Source organism: Vulpes vulpes, chromosome 4, assembly GCF_048418805.1.
Source record: "Vulpes vulpes isolate BD-2025 chromosome 4, VulVul3, whole genome shotgun sequence".
Classification (NCBI taxonomy): domain Eukaryota; kingdom Metazoa; phylum Chordata; class Mammalia; order Carnivora; family Canidae; genus Vulpes; species Vulpes vulpes.
Window position 1 is genome coordinate 808,098 of NC_132783.1, and position 17,471 is coordinate 825,568.

General features: G+C 38.8%; 1 protein-coding gene across 10 annotated transcripts in view; it reads right to left on the reverse strand.

Annotated features, from left to right (window-relative positions):
* The window catches only part of GAB1 (GRB2 associated binding protein 1), a 114,725-nt gene that overhangs the window by 6,870 nt on the left and 90,384 nt on the right, over positions 1-17,471 (reverse strand). For 9 of the 10 annotated variants that reach the window (XM_072755166.1, XM_072755170.1, XM_072755176.1 and 6 more), the window contains 5 exons: positions 14,177-14,778; positions 12,890-12,975; positions 12,395-12,698; positions 1,379-1,472; positions 279-402 (listed from right to left, as the gene is read on the reverse strand). In XM_072755166.1, coding sequence (XP_072611267.1) covers positions 279-402; positions 1,379-1,472; positions 12,395-12,698; positions 12,890-12,975; positions 14,177-14,778 — 1,210 coding nt within the window. Of the gene's footprint in view, positions 1-278; positions 403-1,378; positions 1,473-3,188; positions 3,279-12,394; positions 12,699-12,889; positions 12,976-14,176; positions 14,779-17,471 lie in introns of all 10 variants that reach the window. The other variant, XM_072755177.1, reaches the window with a different exon arrangement.

A 17,471-nucleotide genomic window follows, 5' to 3' on the forward strand; every position in this document is an offset into this window, starting at 1 on the left:
AAACAAAACAAAAAAACAAAACAGAACTCTAAGATTTTGATGATTTTAACTTTTTATCTACTTTATAGATGCTGATATACTCTGACCCTTTATCAGTTTTAAATTTTACAACGTTATAATTTAAAAAGCATTTTAAAAAGTTGTCTTCTATCCTTTTCCCTTAAGTATATAAAGAAGGACATAAGGGTAAGATTTAGAGATTAGAAGTAAGGCCCTAGCATGCCAGACTTGGAAGAGCTGCTCAGAAAGACAGAAGTGAAGATGCAGACTTTACGTACCGAGTCTTCGCCGGACAGGTTTGGGTTCATGGGCACGTAATTCTCTTCACTGTCGTGGGAGTCGCTGCTGGACGTTGTGCTGTGCACTGAATCCGGTCGGGGAGACAAGGGAAACCTAGAGGAGCTAATACACAAGCTACTGTTACAAACCTACACCTGCGCCACAACTTCCAAAACCATTTCCAAGATAAAAATGAGTGATGGTTTAACATTCTTTTAGAAATATTCACTAAAGTTTACGATAATTTATTGTACGCCTTTATTTTAATACAACTTATTGCATACATTCAAATGCACACCTAATATTTATAACTATATAGTAAAAATGTATATCTTTAAGCATCGAATTCCTTATGTAAAACAAAAAAAGTACTGCTGGCAATTTGGGGGATAAGTAAAAAGTCACAGATATGAAAAGGAAGATTCAAGAGTTCCTATTAAAAAAACCTAGCTATATGAACACATAAAACACAAACACATATTTATTTAATGTAGGTTCATACCTTCACATATTCTTTCATTTCCCTGTACACATTTTAAACAAATCTTGATTAAATTAACCCCTACAAACATTGTGCAGTGGCAGTATCATAGAAATGAGGTTTATCCAAGGCGTGATTATTGCTAATTAAATAACCCCCACCAGAAACTACCGTATTTTCCCAGAACAGCAGTTCTCAGAAATTTCTGGCCTCATGAACCATTTATACCCTTAAAAATTATTGAGAACCCCAAGGAACTTCATTTATTTGGGTTACGTATCTATTTACCATATTACAAATAATAGAACATTTTTTAAAAACACAAGAGTACACAAATACGTGTTCTATTTATTAGCTGTCCCAGGATATGATCAAATACTATGTAGCCTGTGGAAAGCTCCAGCAAACACTCATGAGAGAAAGAGAGTGGAAAAGGCAAAAAATATCTTATCATCTTAATGAAAATAGTTTTGAACTCACAGAACTCCAGAGAGGGGGGCTTCCCAGGCCATACCCTGGGAGCCACTGTTCTGGTAGTTTCCATCATAGTGAACAACCAAGGTACATATATATATTTTTTTTTTCCAAGGTACATATTTTATTTAAACAAAGACTTACTCTCGAGCAAAACTCCTAGTGATGGGAGATCTAACTGGGGCTTGTAGTTCTTCCCATTCTGGCAAAGGTTTTATTTCTAAAGGCGCTGGCTTGGCTGAAATGAAAGAGAGAAAAAGAGGCTTCAGTACACGGAAATTTGGAAAACAAAACAAGATCCTCACTCTCTCTCTCTCCTTATACATTTCGGCCAGAGTACACCTAAGAGCAGCTGGCTTCACAAATGAGATGAGCTTCACAGATGTTCTATGATTTGCCCAAGGTTACACAGCTAAATGATTAGGGACAAAAGCTAAATCCAATAATGCTTCATGATGGTTGACTCAAAGTCTGAAGCTTTATTACAACACATTACTTCTTAATATTTTATGAATATAAACTAAATGAGAAGAAACGGTAATGTGACCCAATTCCTTTATAGTTACTTGATGTATTATTTCCTTATATCGTTTTTTAAAAAATAATTTTATCCCCAAGTATAGAGCTTTAATCTTCTATGGAAAAACATTTCTACTCTTCAATATTGACACATCAGTTATACAATTATATATATAAAATGATGTATAGAAAGTATTAAATACAAAACTTTGCCAAAATCAAAAACTGAAAAATAACTGACCAAATCTTTTAAATTATTTCAAACCCAGTCTGAAAACAAAGAAAGCAATAATAATATTTTAAGACTCAAACTCAGCTCTGAGAGAAGGCCATAATTAAAAATCACCTTGAAGTTTTAGCTTAATATAACCAAAAATATCCTTTACCAAATTAAACAATAATAAACACTAATATTCTTTTTAGCTTGACTTATAAGTCGTCTTTGCTTATTTACCTCATTATTACCATAGACAATTACCATGCTAGTAAATACCACAGAGCTCTCAGCACTTAAAGAGTAAAACATTTCAGAAATTAATGGACAGAAGAACTAATACAAATGTGATATGTTAATATTAATTATATTTTAGGAGACTCTTTAAACATATTAGGAGAATATTTTAGTTACATTTCATCTCTCCACTCCGAAGAAAACATTTTCATTTTTCTAGGTTTCTTTCTTCCGCTCTTAGTCCATATATGGGCATACTTTTATTCAACTCATACTTTTAATCAACTATGTTGTAATTACTGTCAAACTATAAAATAGGTGGTCATTTTAAAGGACTATGTAGAGTCACTGGAGCTTATAAATATTTTTGTCTATTCAAAACAAAAAACTCAATGTGATTTTCTGAAGACTAGGTAAGTCTCAGTTTAAATCTTACTCACCTATATACTTCTTAAAATGGACAGGCACAGAATATTGTACTGAATAAATGTACTTCTTTAACTCTCATGTTTCACTTTTTCGAAACCCAAAGGCTAATGGCAGTTTAGCTGTCAAATTCTAAGTAATGGCATAAAATAATTAATCCACGGGAAGTGATTCTGTATTTTGTTTCAGAACAGAATACAGACCACATCATATATAAATAAGGGAGACACGTGGAACTCACAAGTAGTTCATAAGCTTAAATACAACAATGCATTGATATCTAAAAGTTTAAGAGAATAATGCAAAAGGACAAGACTAAATATTATGTATTATCAAATTCAACATGCTGCTGTTAATGGCATAACAAGTAGACTTACTGTGTCTATGGAAAGACACAATGGGAAGACACACATTATGGGAAGCATTCACTTTAGAAATAACATGCTAGGAAGCTTTATTTACAACAGCAGTAGTACTTAAGGCTCTTCTTAAGAAAAAAAATCACAAAATAAATAAATTCCCAATGCCCCATCCAGCATGCGGTGCTAAAGTACATACCCTTTCTTCTTGTAGCAAAGTCACCTATGGTTTGTGAATCAGTTCGCTCTAAACCATGGGGTTTGGGTCTTAAAATTTTAGGACTTTGACCTAATTGGTAAAAAGAAGACTCTCTTAATATAATGTTATTTTTTAATGGGAAAAATGGATTCTGTAAAAAAAGCATACAGAGCCCTGAGCAGAAATGTTACAATCTCAAAAGCATAAACAAAAGTTTGTGGAAAATATTTCAATCTTGTTCAGTATATCGTTCATGCTCGGTACAATGGAAAGAAGAAGTTGCATGCAACAGTGTGACAAGCAAAGTATTTAAGAGATGGTAGGGTTTTAGTGGGATAACCACACTGGTTAGTGGTTGTCTTTATTTGGGGAAAGGGAGGAAAGACATGTGCCATGTTAGTTATTCCTCTAACATGCCTTAGAAAACTGGATCAAATAAAAAATGATAAAATACCTCAGTCAGACCTCAAAGTACATCTTTTCTTCAAAGTCTGACGTCTGATAAGAAAGTACCAAAGCCTACTTCCCTATAATATTACTTTCTTAATTTAATGTAGGTATTTAAAAACCCTTAACCTAACTTACTCCTTCACCTCCTGACCAAGGGCCCTTCTAGAGGAACAGGTTAACGCTACACTGTTTGGTAATCCAAGACCAAAACCGAGACCAATGTTTGTTTCCCTTGGATACTGACTGGCAGGTGCCAGGCAACATCATTTTGTGAGGATGAGAGGTCTTAATTCTGGAAGTGACTGTCTAGCTTCGATGTTAAGTGTCTGAAAACATAGATTCAGTCGCCCTCGTTTTCTTTTCATGTACTCTCCCACACACAGGTACTGCTGGAAAGCCTCATGAAAAGTAAAGGGTTAACATCCTGCAGTGGCCTCACTTTTTCCCATAGGAAGCCTGGAGGCCGGAGTAGAAATATCATTTAAATTAGTAACTTAAGCTGCTCTCTTCTCAGTGGCACCAAATTTTCTTCTTTTTTGGCATTTACAAAACTGAGTCGACATCTATTAGATGGCAGAATTAGAATTTGCTGATTGAGTGTCAATATCTAGTACCTTCTCTACTGCAGGTTAAGTTTCTTAAAGTATGAATCTCTAGGTTATAAAACGTGACAATTCTCTAATGAACCAATTTTCTAAGTTAGGGAATTAATACATTGAGTTCATTCAGAAATGAGGCAGGTATAGTTTAAAATGTGAGTGAGAAATGGGGCTGTACTCCTACCCCTAATGCTGAATACCTATCCAGGGCCCACGCTGGCAGGGCACTTTCCTAAAAACAACGGAGGATGTCAGTTTTTTATAAACTCCCAGAAACAATGTACTTTCCTTCAAAAAAAGTAAGAGGCGGAGGGTAAGGGTTGCTACAAAAAAATATACTTATTTTTACAGCTAAAAGGCTTTTTTTTTTTTACAGATCAAATCTAACTTCTTCATTTTATGGATGCGATAACCCTGAAGAATGAAAGAGGTTAAGTGACTTGCTTGAGTCATGACATTAATTACGGAGGCCAAACGAAGGCTTCCCCCTAGCCGCCTGCTGGCGTATGCTCCTGTGCTGTCTGGCTGTTGTACCTCTCTATCCCCTTGGGCAATCGAAAATCCTAGGAAACCGGTGCTTAGAGGTCAATTTTGAATTGCTCAGTTCAGTTCGAGATCTTACATCTACTTGAATGACAGAGAGTTTATCCGTGAGCGAGGTCAAGTTTAATATTCACTTCTCAGGGCGGCTTCTGGTTCGTCGGTGTTCCCTCAGTGTGTCTCTGTCCTCCTCCTTTTCTGAAAGACTCACTTTCATTAGCTTTCGGCTTCCTCTCGATTTTTCACTCTGCTTCTCTCCCAGCAGTCTCCCTCGGCATTTCTTAACTCCGCACTCCTGGTATCTCCATCTATGCTTGTGGTTAAGTACTCGAGGTCCTGGGACTGCCAAGTCCACTGCCCGTAATCCCGCTCCGTTCTCCTGCTGTCTCACAGACCTCCCCAGTGAGCCTTCTGATGCCTGACCCTGACCTGATCATCTCCTCTCCAAACCAATTCCACCTTTTAAGCATTTTGAAGGGTACTCTTTAGTTTTCTTAATAGAAAAATACTGTATCAAGTGAAGTTTTTAAAGTGTTGTTTATAAAATTTACATGTACTTTCCACTCCATGCAAAGCTTAAGGTTAATTCTGGGACAAAAGTTGCAATGTGGAAGCGTGGCACTGAACTATACTGAGTCACTTAGGCATTTTGTTAGCTTTATTTCTTTATACCCCTCCAGACTCAATTTAACATTGATGTTCCAGACGGAAATGAAAGTCATACCCAAATGATGGCTCAGTACTACTTATGAGGACGGGAAGGTAAAAAAAGGCCCAAGGTGTCAGTACACTTGTCTCAGCCCTGCCTTCTTCTCTACTGTCTACAGGCAAAATCTGGATGTTCTCCTGATTGTTGAAGTGTGAGTATAAAGAGTAAGAGATGGAAATAATAAAGTGAAGGCAAAAATAAACCAACTTTGGAGATACACTGATTCTCAAATTCGAGGTAACTCACTGGCGCCTCAACTTTTAAATCCAAGGCAGTTCACAGCTTGGCTTTAGTTAGACTACCTCTGAACAAAGAAACCAACATTATGTCATTTAACAGAGAGCCCCACCTAGGGGCGAAATCCCCACTGTGCTTTAACCGTTCTGGGGGTCAATCTCTGGATCATGCGACTTGCTCTCTAATTCAGAGTACAGGTTGCTAATTCCTTCACCTAGGGTTCAGCTCCTTCTCTGGACACCCTAACCTACACATTTATACAACACCCCACAGGGCTGCTCTGCAGGTGTCACGCTACCTATTCAAAACACAATTTCTCCTCTGACTCATCACAAGCCCACTTTGTTTCCTCTATTACCAGTTGCCCTCGCAGATCTCTTCAAAGTCATCCTAGATTCCACTTTTCCTCTAATCTTTGTTTGATAAATTTTGTATTTATAATGACAGTATGATAGTCTGTTTTCATGTACCTAAGAAAATAAAAAATCTGCAGGTCTGAAGTACTTTCTTAAAACCTTCCTGTTTTTAATGTGTACCTTACTTACTTGGTTTGTTTTCCTGAAAGTGATGAGCTCACACTGTATGGCTAAATAACCTCCGCCTATACTCCAAATGCTTTCAAAACTTCAAAAATCCCTGTGAGTCCTCAAGTTGAGGGACCACATGAGAGCCAGGAAAGGGGTTCTGTTATGCCTTTCCTCATTTGATCGTTTCTAGACCAAGGCATTAAGAACCCTGGATTTGGAAAACTCTCTGGGGGAAGATGCTGCAAAAATGTGATTTCTGTAACATTTTACTTTAGAGAATACAGTTTCTTTCCCTATCATATCCTTAAATCGTGGAATGAGCTTCCTAGGCGCCAACCTGATCACAATACCTGCCTGCATAAAAACCCTTATGGTGTAACTCATAATAAAGTCCTAGCTCATTAGCATGGATTATAAAACCCTCAGGATCGGGCACCTGCAAGGCATCTGGCATTTCTTCCTCCATTCATACTCTGCTCCCCTCTTGCCCAATCTTATTCCCTCCCTCCACTGGCGACTCACCCAGGCCCAACTGCCCTCGTTTAAAGGATCTGGGTATGCTGTTTATTTTGCCTAAAGGAGCCTCTGCCATCCTCCCCTCCTCCACCATCACTTAACTGCCATTCACCCTCCCAGGCTTTCCTCAGGCGAGGTTAAGTAACAGTGCCAGAAGCTTACCTCAACCACAGCCCCTTCCACCACAATTATGATAACGTGTTTACTTTTCTCCCTCCTCCAGTAGACGGTGAGCTTCTTCAGAGAAGCCACCTTTTCTTCCTGTGTTTAGAGACCCAAGACCTAGCAAAGGGTATATCCTATAAATTGGTATGCACTTAAATCTATGTTGATGAGCTGCTGTTCTCTTAAAGCTAGTGGTGTTTAATCTGATCAGTATCATAATTTTTGTTTGTTCTTTAAGTGGAAAAAAAAAGAGCAACTGTTCCAAAAGTTGATCATCCCATATATGGTCAAGGCAGTCACATGAGGTCATGTTTCAAATAAGCAGATGCAATCTTTTTTTGCAAAGTCCATACACTATTAAGTATTATTTTCACAGGTACTGCTTATATAAATTCAACACAAAGTGGAAAATTTATTTTCTGTATTATTACCAGTTTAACTTAGCCTAAATTATTTACTCTTCTACAGTTTTACAGATTATACTATTTCTATTACACATCTCAAAAATCAAGGAAGAAGAAAGATAATTCACAACATTATTATCCTCTGATAATTCCAAAAAGTAATGCAGGTAGTATACTGAAAAACATTTACATTTGTTTTAATGGTCTGACTATGTTAAGAAGAATATAATAAAGATACTTATATACCCGAAGGTAAAGAATATTTAGGAGAAATAATCTGCATGTAAATGCTATGCTGTAAAAATGCACTCCATTCTCTTTTTTTAAAAGTTTTTATTTATTTAAGTAATCACTACACCCAACATGGGTCTTGAACTCAAGACCCTGAGATCAAGAGTCGCTTGCTCTTCTCATTAAGCCAGCCAGGCACCCCAAAAATGTACTCCTTTCAGCTGTATTTGTATTTAAACTGTTAACATCAAACCAAAAATCTGACTTGAGATTCAGACTTCGTAGTTGTTTACTAAAATTGACTTATATTTACTAGTGTCATTCATCCATTTTCCAAACATTTATTATAGTATAAAAGTTTTTTTTAAAAAAGCATATTAAAAAATAGAAATAAAAAGCATGTTAATTTTTAATCACATTCAGAAACTTCATTAAATCTCTTGGAAAAACACCTAGAGGAAATTTGTCAACTGCCAAAAAGACCCATCTAGGGAAGCTCATCTGGACTGGTCTTGTGGATGCTTCCTATACCGAAGTGAAGACACATACCTGAAGATACTTTAATCAGACTAATTACAAAACCACCAGAAGTAAACTTGCACTTTTCCAGAATCAATACAATAACTAATGGCCAGAACTATTGCAGAAAGCGGTGGTTGGACAAGCCAAACAAAACAAAGTATAAAGATAGTGTCTGAGGATCAAATGGCTGCCACACCATGTTAGGAGACTAGATGGGGTAGGGGGCCTACCTAGGTCAATGCAGTCGTTAAATATGGTAGATTCAGGTAATGACCTACTTTAAGAGAAGCCACAACAGGTATCTTACAGAAGTTTCTAAAACTTTATAGACTTGCTTTTCAATTAAAATGTAACCTTCAGTCGAAGTAATGAAAACATAATTTGTCCTGCCTTTACAATGACTCATCTGCTTTTCTATATTTAATATATGTGAATTATGCTTTTTTCTTCTATTAATACACACAAAACTTGGTTCATAACAAATATGATTGTGACAGAAATAGTAGGGGTGAAAATATAGCTACCACAAGTTGGATGATGGGCAAAAGGGCCCATGAAAATACATTAAACATAAGTGTTTAGAGCATCTATGTATATTTGAAGCTTCAATTACTCAGAAGTATTCAAAAAAACCTATCTGTATTACTAACTACAGCAGCTGACAGCTATAATTGGGGGGATAAACAAGACTAGAATGTCACTCATTTACCATAGACTCTTCCAAAGAAGACAATCATGGACCTTGGTTACAATGGATGTTGAACTAGCTATTTTGGGCTTTGAAACTAATCAAGCCATATTTGATAGAATCCGGTTTGCTAATTATGAGGTTTAGTTAATAAGAGATAGTGGAATAGATTGAATCATGTATTTAACGTCACAAAATTTGGAAGTAAAACAGACTCATCTGATGCTATGTGTGAGAAGAATTTGGTGAATAAGACACTTGTTTTACAATTTTTTATTTTCAATTCTTTATTTTAAAGATATATTTATTTATTTCAGTGAGAGAGAGTGAGTGGGCATGCGCAGGGGAGAGGGGTTCGTGGTGGTGGAGGGGCAGAGGGAGAGGGAATCCCAAGCAGACTCCATGCTGTGTGCGCAGCCTGACATGGGGCTCAATCCCACGATTCTGAGATCATGACCTGAGCCACAATCAAGTGTCAGATAACTGACTGAGCCACCCAGGTGCCCCTGGTTTACATTTTTAAAGATAAACTGCTCCAAATTCTGAATTTGGGTTTTCATTATGTTTTTCTTGAATAGCTATAACTTCCTAAAGTGAGTTGACAAAGTTTGCTAGGTTAAATGGTTTCTCATGCTTTCATATATATATTCGTATTTATTTAAAAAGTACAATACTAAGGAAAAGCAAAACTTTTTTTTATTACTATGATTTTAGTAATCTCCAACATTTTGCTAAACCTATATTCTCCTTGATTTTGTCAAAACCTGTTATTTTATTCTAGGTGTTTTCTCAGTTCATTTTGTATCTCAGCACAGATACAAAAAAAAAAAAAAAAAAAAGAAGAAAAACCAACAACCTGGCTAGTGAGCTCAGGATTGTCTCTCAACGGTTCATTTAATTTTTTAAAAGACTGAACACAACCTTCAAAAGTAACCAACAACCCACTTTGTTCTGTTTACTCTAAGTCACTTTAGGTTGGTTTACAGAACTAGGGCGTCTACGGCCACACACGTCTGATCTCGGAAGCTAAGCTGGGTCAGGGCTGGTTAGTACTTGGATGGGACAACTCTAGGGCAATTAATTGCTAATGTACTAGAATATATAGCACTTCCACTATATACACAGGGAGGTATAATCATACAGATGACCTATAGCATACATGCTGTATTATGATATATTCCATAATATGAGGCACATGAGCTCTGTGAGACCTAGAGAATTACTAAAAGCATATCATTGTGATCTCAAAACTTCTCTAACATATACATAGGGATATCTTTTCTGATTCTTCATTATGCCTACTTTGTGTAATTATATTGGGAATTTTCAAACTGTGTTCTGCAGAGCCTGAAGAAAGGAAGGGGCAAGCAGAGAAGCACAGCAGGAGGACCCAGCACTTTGTACACTTACCCTAACAACACCACCTCCACATTTATGGAGGCCCTCTAGACATAAAATTTACATTTAGGAGTTAAAAAGTAGAGAGCTGCTGGGGTGCCTGGGTGGCTCAGTCGGTTAAGTGTCTGACTCTTGGTTTCAGCTCAGGTCATGATCTCATGGGTCATAAGACTGAGCCCCATGTGGGGCTCTGCGCTTGGCAGGGAATCTGCTTCAAGATTCTCTCCCTCTGCTCCTCCCCACATGCATAATCAGAAGGTCTCTATCTAAAATAAGTAAATCTTTAAAAAACAGATTTGCTGCTAACGTGCTAATACAGAAAGATAAGAGCTAGTTTAGCATTAAAAGTGAGTATTTCAATATTGCATAGAGTTCATGACACTTGGACCTTAATCCCTCAGCAACCTGTGAACTCACTTATAAATCTATGCATGTCTAAACATACTTTTGCATTTTGTATGCAAAGAAAATGACTAACAATGCCTAAACAGATTTAAAGACAAAAGAGGACAAAGGAAAAGTTGTCAAAAAGCCTGTGATGCTCACACCCTTTCTAAGATAACCATCCCTGATTGCAATACAGCCCTGCTGCTGGGGCTGTCTGGGTGGCCATGGGTGTTATATACATGACCATCTCCCCAGCTGTCAGACCACAGGTGGGCAGCTGACCAGCGGCAGCCAATCTACAGGCTGGCCTACAATCCACCGTAGAGCCTGCGTGAAAAGACAAATAAGACCCATCAGATTCTCCGTGAGCCCTCTAACATGAGTGAACAATGATGGAGGCAACGGCCGGCAGATACAAGAAGCTGCACGCATGTAAAAAGGGAGCCAGAAGGCAGAAGTGAGGCCACAAAGGGGCGTTACAGGCCCCAGCTCCTGGAAGGCAGAAGCCACAAAGAGGATACAGCGCAGGAAACAGAAAAGAAGGAAAGAATGTGAGAGAGAGCAAAGCAGATGCAAAGCCTTCCCACAGGACAGAAATGCAGACAGCGGGACACAGTGATGGTCCCCTGGGAGTGCTTCTGTTTCTAGTGACTTTCTCATTCCAGCACAGGACCAGCCTTACTTCCTTTACTTAAAGGCAAAACACAACAAAACTCATTTTCTTCGGATCCTCTGAGTCTCAGACTCTGTTCCCCACAATTGGAACTTAATTAGAAATATATTAATGATCTAAAGCCAGGTTAATGAGAAATTTAATCCGATATTGCATGCCCTTAAAAAGCTATAGACAGCACAGGAGACTTCAAGTGTGCTGAATTTCCCAGAAATGGTGCCAAGTCATCACACAGCCAATATACTAACTTATTTGGTTGTCAAGATTAAATCACATTAACAGCATGCTGCAACACAGCTAGTTGTCTGCGGTTTAACCACTTAAACCCAAAATTTAAAAACCTGGATCTGTATTACCAATTTTAAGTTTCCTTTATACTAAATTCTTAACAAACCCTAGAATTTAATGTTACTTTATGAAGGCCAGTATGAAGGAACAGACTAGAAGCATCTATACCGCAGCAAAGGCAGAATAATATTTAAGAAGTTGTTATATGGACAGACTGGAAAGATCGTACAAGCAACCTCATTGTTCTTAGAGAATTACGTCAAACGTACTACTGATCTCTAGTCTGATTGGATATCCTGTACTCTGGAGAAGAGGTTACAAAATAGCAGCCAAAGACCACGTCTAGTCTGTACCAGTGTTTGCTTTGGTCTGCAGTATTTTTTTTTTTTTTTGATTTTTTTGTTTTTAAATTAAACAAACTGATCAAACTCAAGAATCAAAAGATGATACACACAAGAGATGAAACTTCTGGCTTCTCCTGATACATCAGATGATTTCCCTGTGTGGGCCCACAGCAGACTCACAAGTCAACAAAGGACTACCGCCCAGGAGCACTCAGTTACTCCATTTGGAGCGGGCAAGTGCATTTGAGTTTCTCTTAATTTTCTCCTGTTGTTTGCCAAACCTTGTGAGTATTTTAGTTTGTAACCTCTGCTCTAGAGACAGGAAACAGAAATCTCACCTGGGCATCGACATACAACAATTATTAATCTACAAACAACAATACTGCACTAAAAACAAGTTGATGACTAAGGTACTATGATGTACTTCAGAACTTCCAGTCTTGATTCCATTTTGGATTTAATGACTGGTAAGTGCAGCTGGCAACACCCCTGCCCCCTGCCCCTTGCATTGCACCGTGCCCTCCCTACCTTTCCTGTCAGGCTTGAGGTTCCTATCCACGGGAGGTGGTTCACAGTCTGCAACAGGAACTGGCCTTCGGGGAGGGGTCTTTGGGCTGGACCGGAAGCCCATGTGAGCAGGAGGAGGAACTTGCATTCCGAATGAAGAAAAATCAAATGTTCCTGGAGTCATTGGCACATAATTTGCTTCCTGAATTGGTTCCGTAAAACTGCTGGAATGTTGTCGTGGAGGAGAATTGGGATTCATTGGGACGTAATTTTCATCCAGTTCTTCACTTGATACACTTCCCACTGTCAATATATTTTTGATTTTCTAAAACACACAGATATTTCTCTTAATAAACACAAACTATTATCAAATGTGAGAACACGATTCTAAGTCACACCTATTCATACGGATCTGAGGGGACTTTTATCTCATGACCTCATTTAGTCTCAGGGCACTGAGTGTGGAGATCCTGACAATGAAATGCATTTGATGACACCAAGGTCAAGTATACTTACAAAGTGGTTATGGAAGCCTTCAAGTGAACTAGACCTGTCACTTGGAAATGTTCGTGGGATATCATAGCAGTCTTGAGAACTACCATCTAAAACAGAAAACAAACGATCAGCATTTCCTCCCATTTTTACCAGTTCTCAGGGTTTTCAGAATGGTCTCTTCTCTCTCTTCACACACATGCATGCGGGTATGCGTGCACACACACAGATTTTTAAAAAGACACTAACAGAATAATATCTTGAAAGGGCGCATTAAACCACCGGCAAACACAGACACTCACTAAACGCTAACCAGTAGCAGCATTTGATTATGAATGTCTAAGTCTGGGATGAGATGGGTTATTTAAATACTACTCTTTTCTCGTCTTCTGCACCACCTTGGGTCTAACTCATATTTCACTAACCCGTAATAAGATTACAGAGCCACTTTGAGATGGGAATTAGAAATCGGTGCTGGATGGCTGAGTCAAATCTCCACATTAGTACTCTTCATGATGCATCAAATCTTTATTTTCTTTAGGACTGGTGGGAAACTCTACCACAAAATATAGAAACGTTGGCACGTAGTTTTTAGGGCATGCGCATCTTAAACTCTGGCTTTCTATTTCTAGGACTTTAAGAACCTTAGAGTGTAACCCAGACTGAACTTCTCTCCTCTGAGGTCGGTAACTTTTGGCAAACTCTAGGAGATGGCATATGACTAAGTGAAGTGGCTAGGGTAAGGGGAGAAAAGATTCAGAACTTTAAATAAAACCAAACAAAAGCAGAATGGCATGACTGGAACTGAGTATACTCGTTAGACACTACATACAAATTGCTTGTCGAGGAAGGAAGGAAATGGAGCCCAGCAGATGTGACACAGAAGCGGCCATAATGGCACACAAATACAGGAAAGGGATGACTTGGAGAAGCTTTGTGGCTGCTCCATTTCCTGTGTCTCTGTCCCAGCAGAGAGTCTACCCACCCAGGATACATGGAAAGCAGGAAAGAGGGGTGCACACTTCCTGAGGCAGGAAGGGATCTCTAAGGCCATACTTCTTCAGGGATGAAAAACTCCAACTCTTTCTCCCTCCAGCAGAACATGCACTCAGGCGCACGCTGCATGCACAAACACCCTTCCCAGGATCTACTGAGACTCTGATATCTTCACTACATGAGTGGGTAACTCCAGAGCTGAAGGAAGAAAAGGACTATCATTTAACATCATACTATGCTGAAAAGAACAAATATTCAGATGCACAGATTTTCTATCATTAACCTCTAACACAGTAGAAGCCACTTAGAGCTGACCTTTTCGCAATTTGTTCAAATCCACAGTGGAAATGGTATTACTACGTGATGGTGGCATCCCTGCTGTAGGGATACAGTAACTACTGTCAGTATCTGAGGCCGTGCGTGTGATACTGCACGTTTCCACAGGAGATCGGTCATGAGCTGGATGTGGTTTCGGTGGCCGAGGAGGAGGAAGATCTGGAATAGTGTCTAGCTTTGACGTCTGTCCCAAAGTTCCTTCTGGAAATGTTCGTGGAATCTGGTAGGTATTACCAGGTGTTGGAGGAATGTCATAACTAATAGATACATGCCTCATTTGAGTCTCTACACTTGATGTCCCAGATGGGGTATTAAAAACATAGAGTTCTCCATCTGCCTCGGTACTGGATGGAGACACCTTTGGTAAAACATCGTGGGAGTAGCTCCTGGGCAGGTTATAAAGGCTGGAGTCTACAGAAACAGAGGCAGCACGAGACGGTGGAGAGTCATACATCATTTGCTGCTGAAAAAAGCCATTCACTCCATGTTTGCTCTGGGAGGAAGCAGGATTTTTATGAGAAGGGACGTTATCATTGCAGTCTGTTTCAGAAGAGGTGGATTTTGCAGAATCAGCATGTGTTCTAAATAAAAATTGTTAATGACAGAAAATAAAACATGGTGAAGACATAAGACTACATTTTAATAAATATATTTATAGCTCAGCAATCAAAATACATGGCTTTTCTCATTCGATTTTTTTGTGCGATCCGTAAGATTTAAAGCATGAATGCTTCTTAGTTTTTATGATTACACCAGACAACACAACCACCACCACAAAACCACCAAAAGCATTCTCCCTAATTCCTGTCCTGTCCCAGACCACACCCCCAACGGCACCTATTAAATCCACACATAAAACCCTGATCCCTGAGGCACTAGAATTAGAAAGGTACACAACTCCGAGAAAGGAAAATGATTAAGGCATAGACACAAGGAAGAGCATTTCCTCTGAAGAGCATGCAGAACCCTCGGGCCAACACAGTTTACCAAGTAGGTCCACTGCTCCTTACTCAGCCCACCTCTGGCACCTGCTGTTCTGTAAGACTGTGGGATTGCAGAAATTCAATGTCATCTACAAGGAGGTGGCAACTTGAAGGCTTTTGTATATCTTTCTTTCTACTAATTTTCTGTAACAAACATTTAGCCAATACTATAAAGATGATCAAAATATAAGCCACAGAGTTTGCAAACTCCAAAAAAAAAAAAAGAAAAAAAAGGAACCTTGAGAACTCTCGTTAGAATATATTTAATGTTTGTGGTCCATTCCTAGTCTCTGCCTTTTGTGGTATCACAAAATTTGGGCAAAATCCAGAATGAAGCTAACAATAACAGCACACTGTACTTCCTTGATGGTTAACAAGATACCTTAACTACTACTGTGAGTGTTGTCCAAAGTCCTGTAGGAACTTGAACTTAATCTTTTAAAAAATAAATTGTGATAGTCTTTTTAAGGTCCGATATTCCCTGATTTCTTAGTACCACCTGGCACTGTATATCACACTTGTTCACTGAAACTCTCCACCTCTGGTGTCACAGAGCCCATAGTGCAATATCCCTTCTCTCTCACTGATTTTTGCCTTGTTCTGCTGACTGGTTCCTTCTTCCTGGGTCTCCACCTGGGAACAGCCAACAGAATTCAGTCTTCTGAAGCTTTACCACGCACATCATTTAAAAAACCTCCTTTCTCATACCTTGACTTTCCACTGAATGCTGACAACTCCCATCTTCTTGCCAAACTCTGAATCCTGTATTTTCAAACCATTCAAATGTATTTCTACCTGGTTATCCCAGTGTTAACCTTGCTTGTGTGTGCCAAACCAAACTCAACTTACTTCTCAAATTGGTTGTCCTTTCTGACTGGCCATTAAAAGAAATATCTTTATCTGGATACTTGAGGCCCAAAATGTAATCAGCTTTGATCCATACTCTTTGATTTCCACCATCACTCAGGCACCAAGCCCTTCTTCTAACAAAGTTAATTATTTCCCTGCTGCATTCCCACTGTCACCATCTTGTGTTCAGGTCCAGATCTCTGCTAAGATTCACACCAGTAACCATCCTAAGAAGCCCTTGCGGATCTCTTTCCTCCAGTGTCTCCTCCTAATGGACTCAAGGGACCACATTACTATATTGCTGTAAGGTCAGTATCTTCAGGATGTGGTTTCCGTATTACTCATCTACTTTGAGAAAATCTTGTTAAGGGTCCCAACAGGCTGTGAGAACCAAAAAAAAGCCAACAAGCCACTCTACTTGGTGTTGAGGCTACCATCACTGGCTCCACCCTCTACTCCAGGCAGGCGCTCCTCCTCACCTTTCTCCCACCCTTCACTCTCACCTTGCCTTTCCTTCAAATAATTCTTATGCAGATTGCTAATGACAGGGTGCTTTTCTCTCATCCAATCTGGGTAGTTCAAAATCCTATCCTTCCTTTGAAGCGTTCACCCTCCACCTTAAAAACACTTGCACTGTCCGTTTCAGGAACTTCTAATGAGCCTACACATATTCTAAAGTTTGCATTTCACTGAATTCAAACAGGTGAATTAAGAGAAGCTAGAAGTACAATGAGTAATAAGTACCCTGCCCTTGGCTAGCTTGTAGTTTGGTGAAGAAGAAGTTAAAATATCAAGCTACTTCTAATTCTGTGATAAAATACAGACAAGGAGGCACAACCAGGATGCTATGAAAACCCAAACAGGCATTTAGTTCAGCCTGGGAGTTTGGGGGTAATGTTTTCTAGGGAGTACATGCCTGAGCTGAGTCCTGCAGGATGAATCAAAGTTTGTGAGGCAATGCTCCTGCTGTCATCTACAAACACTTAACGCTTTGCACGTTCTGACTCCTTCACAAGCTCCACTTGTAAACTCTGAGGGGCTGTATCTTATGTAATTAGTCTGTACTTTCACAGCACCTAGCAAAATAGTGGGCACATAGTGGATACTTAATAAACATTTATCAATTAATTGTCACTTCTGCAAAATATAGATTCAAAATATATCTGAGCAAGGATTCTGAGAATAATTTCCACTACAATAGGAAAGCTGTAATACCAATCACTGAAATATACCATATAAAAAGAAAATGTTCTAAAAACTGCCATTTTGCTATTGGCTTTTTAAAAGCTGATGTCGAAAAAATAATTGTGAATCTCCATAATAAAATCTTAGTTAGTAGCACAGGTAACAAAGTTGCGAATGTGTAATTTTAAATACTCACAGCAAACAAGCAAAATCAAGTTAGAATTTGATATTATTAACTAGTGTTGATTTATAAAAAG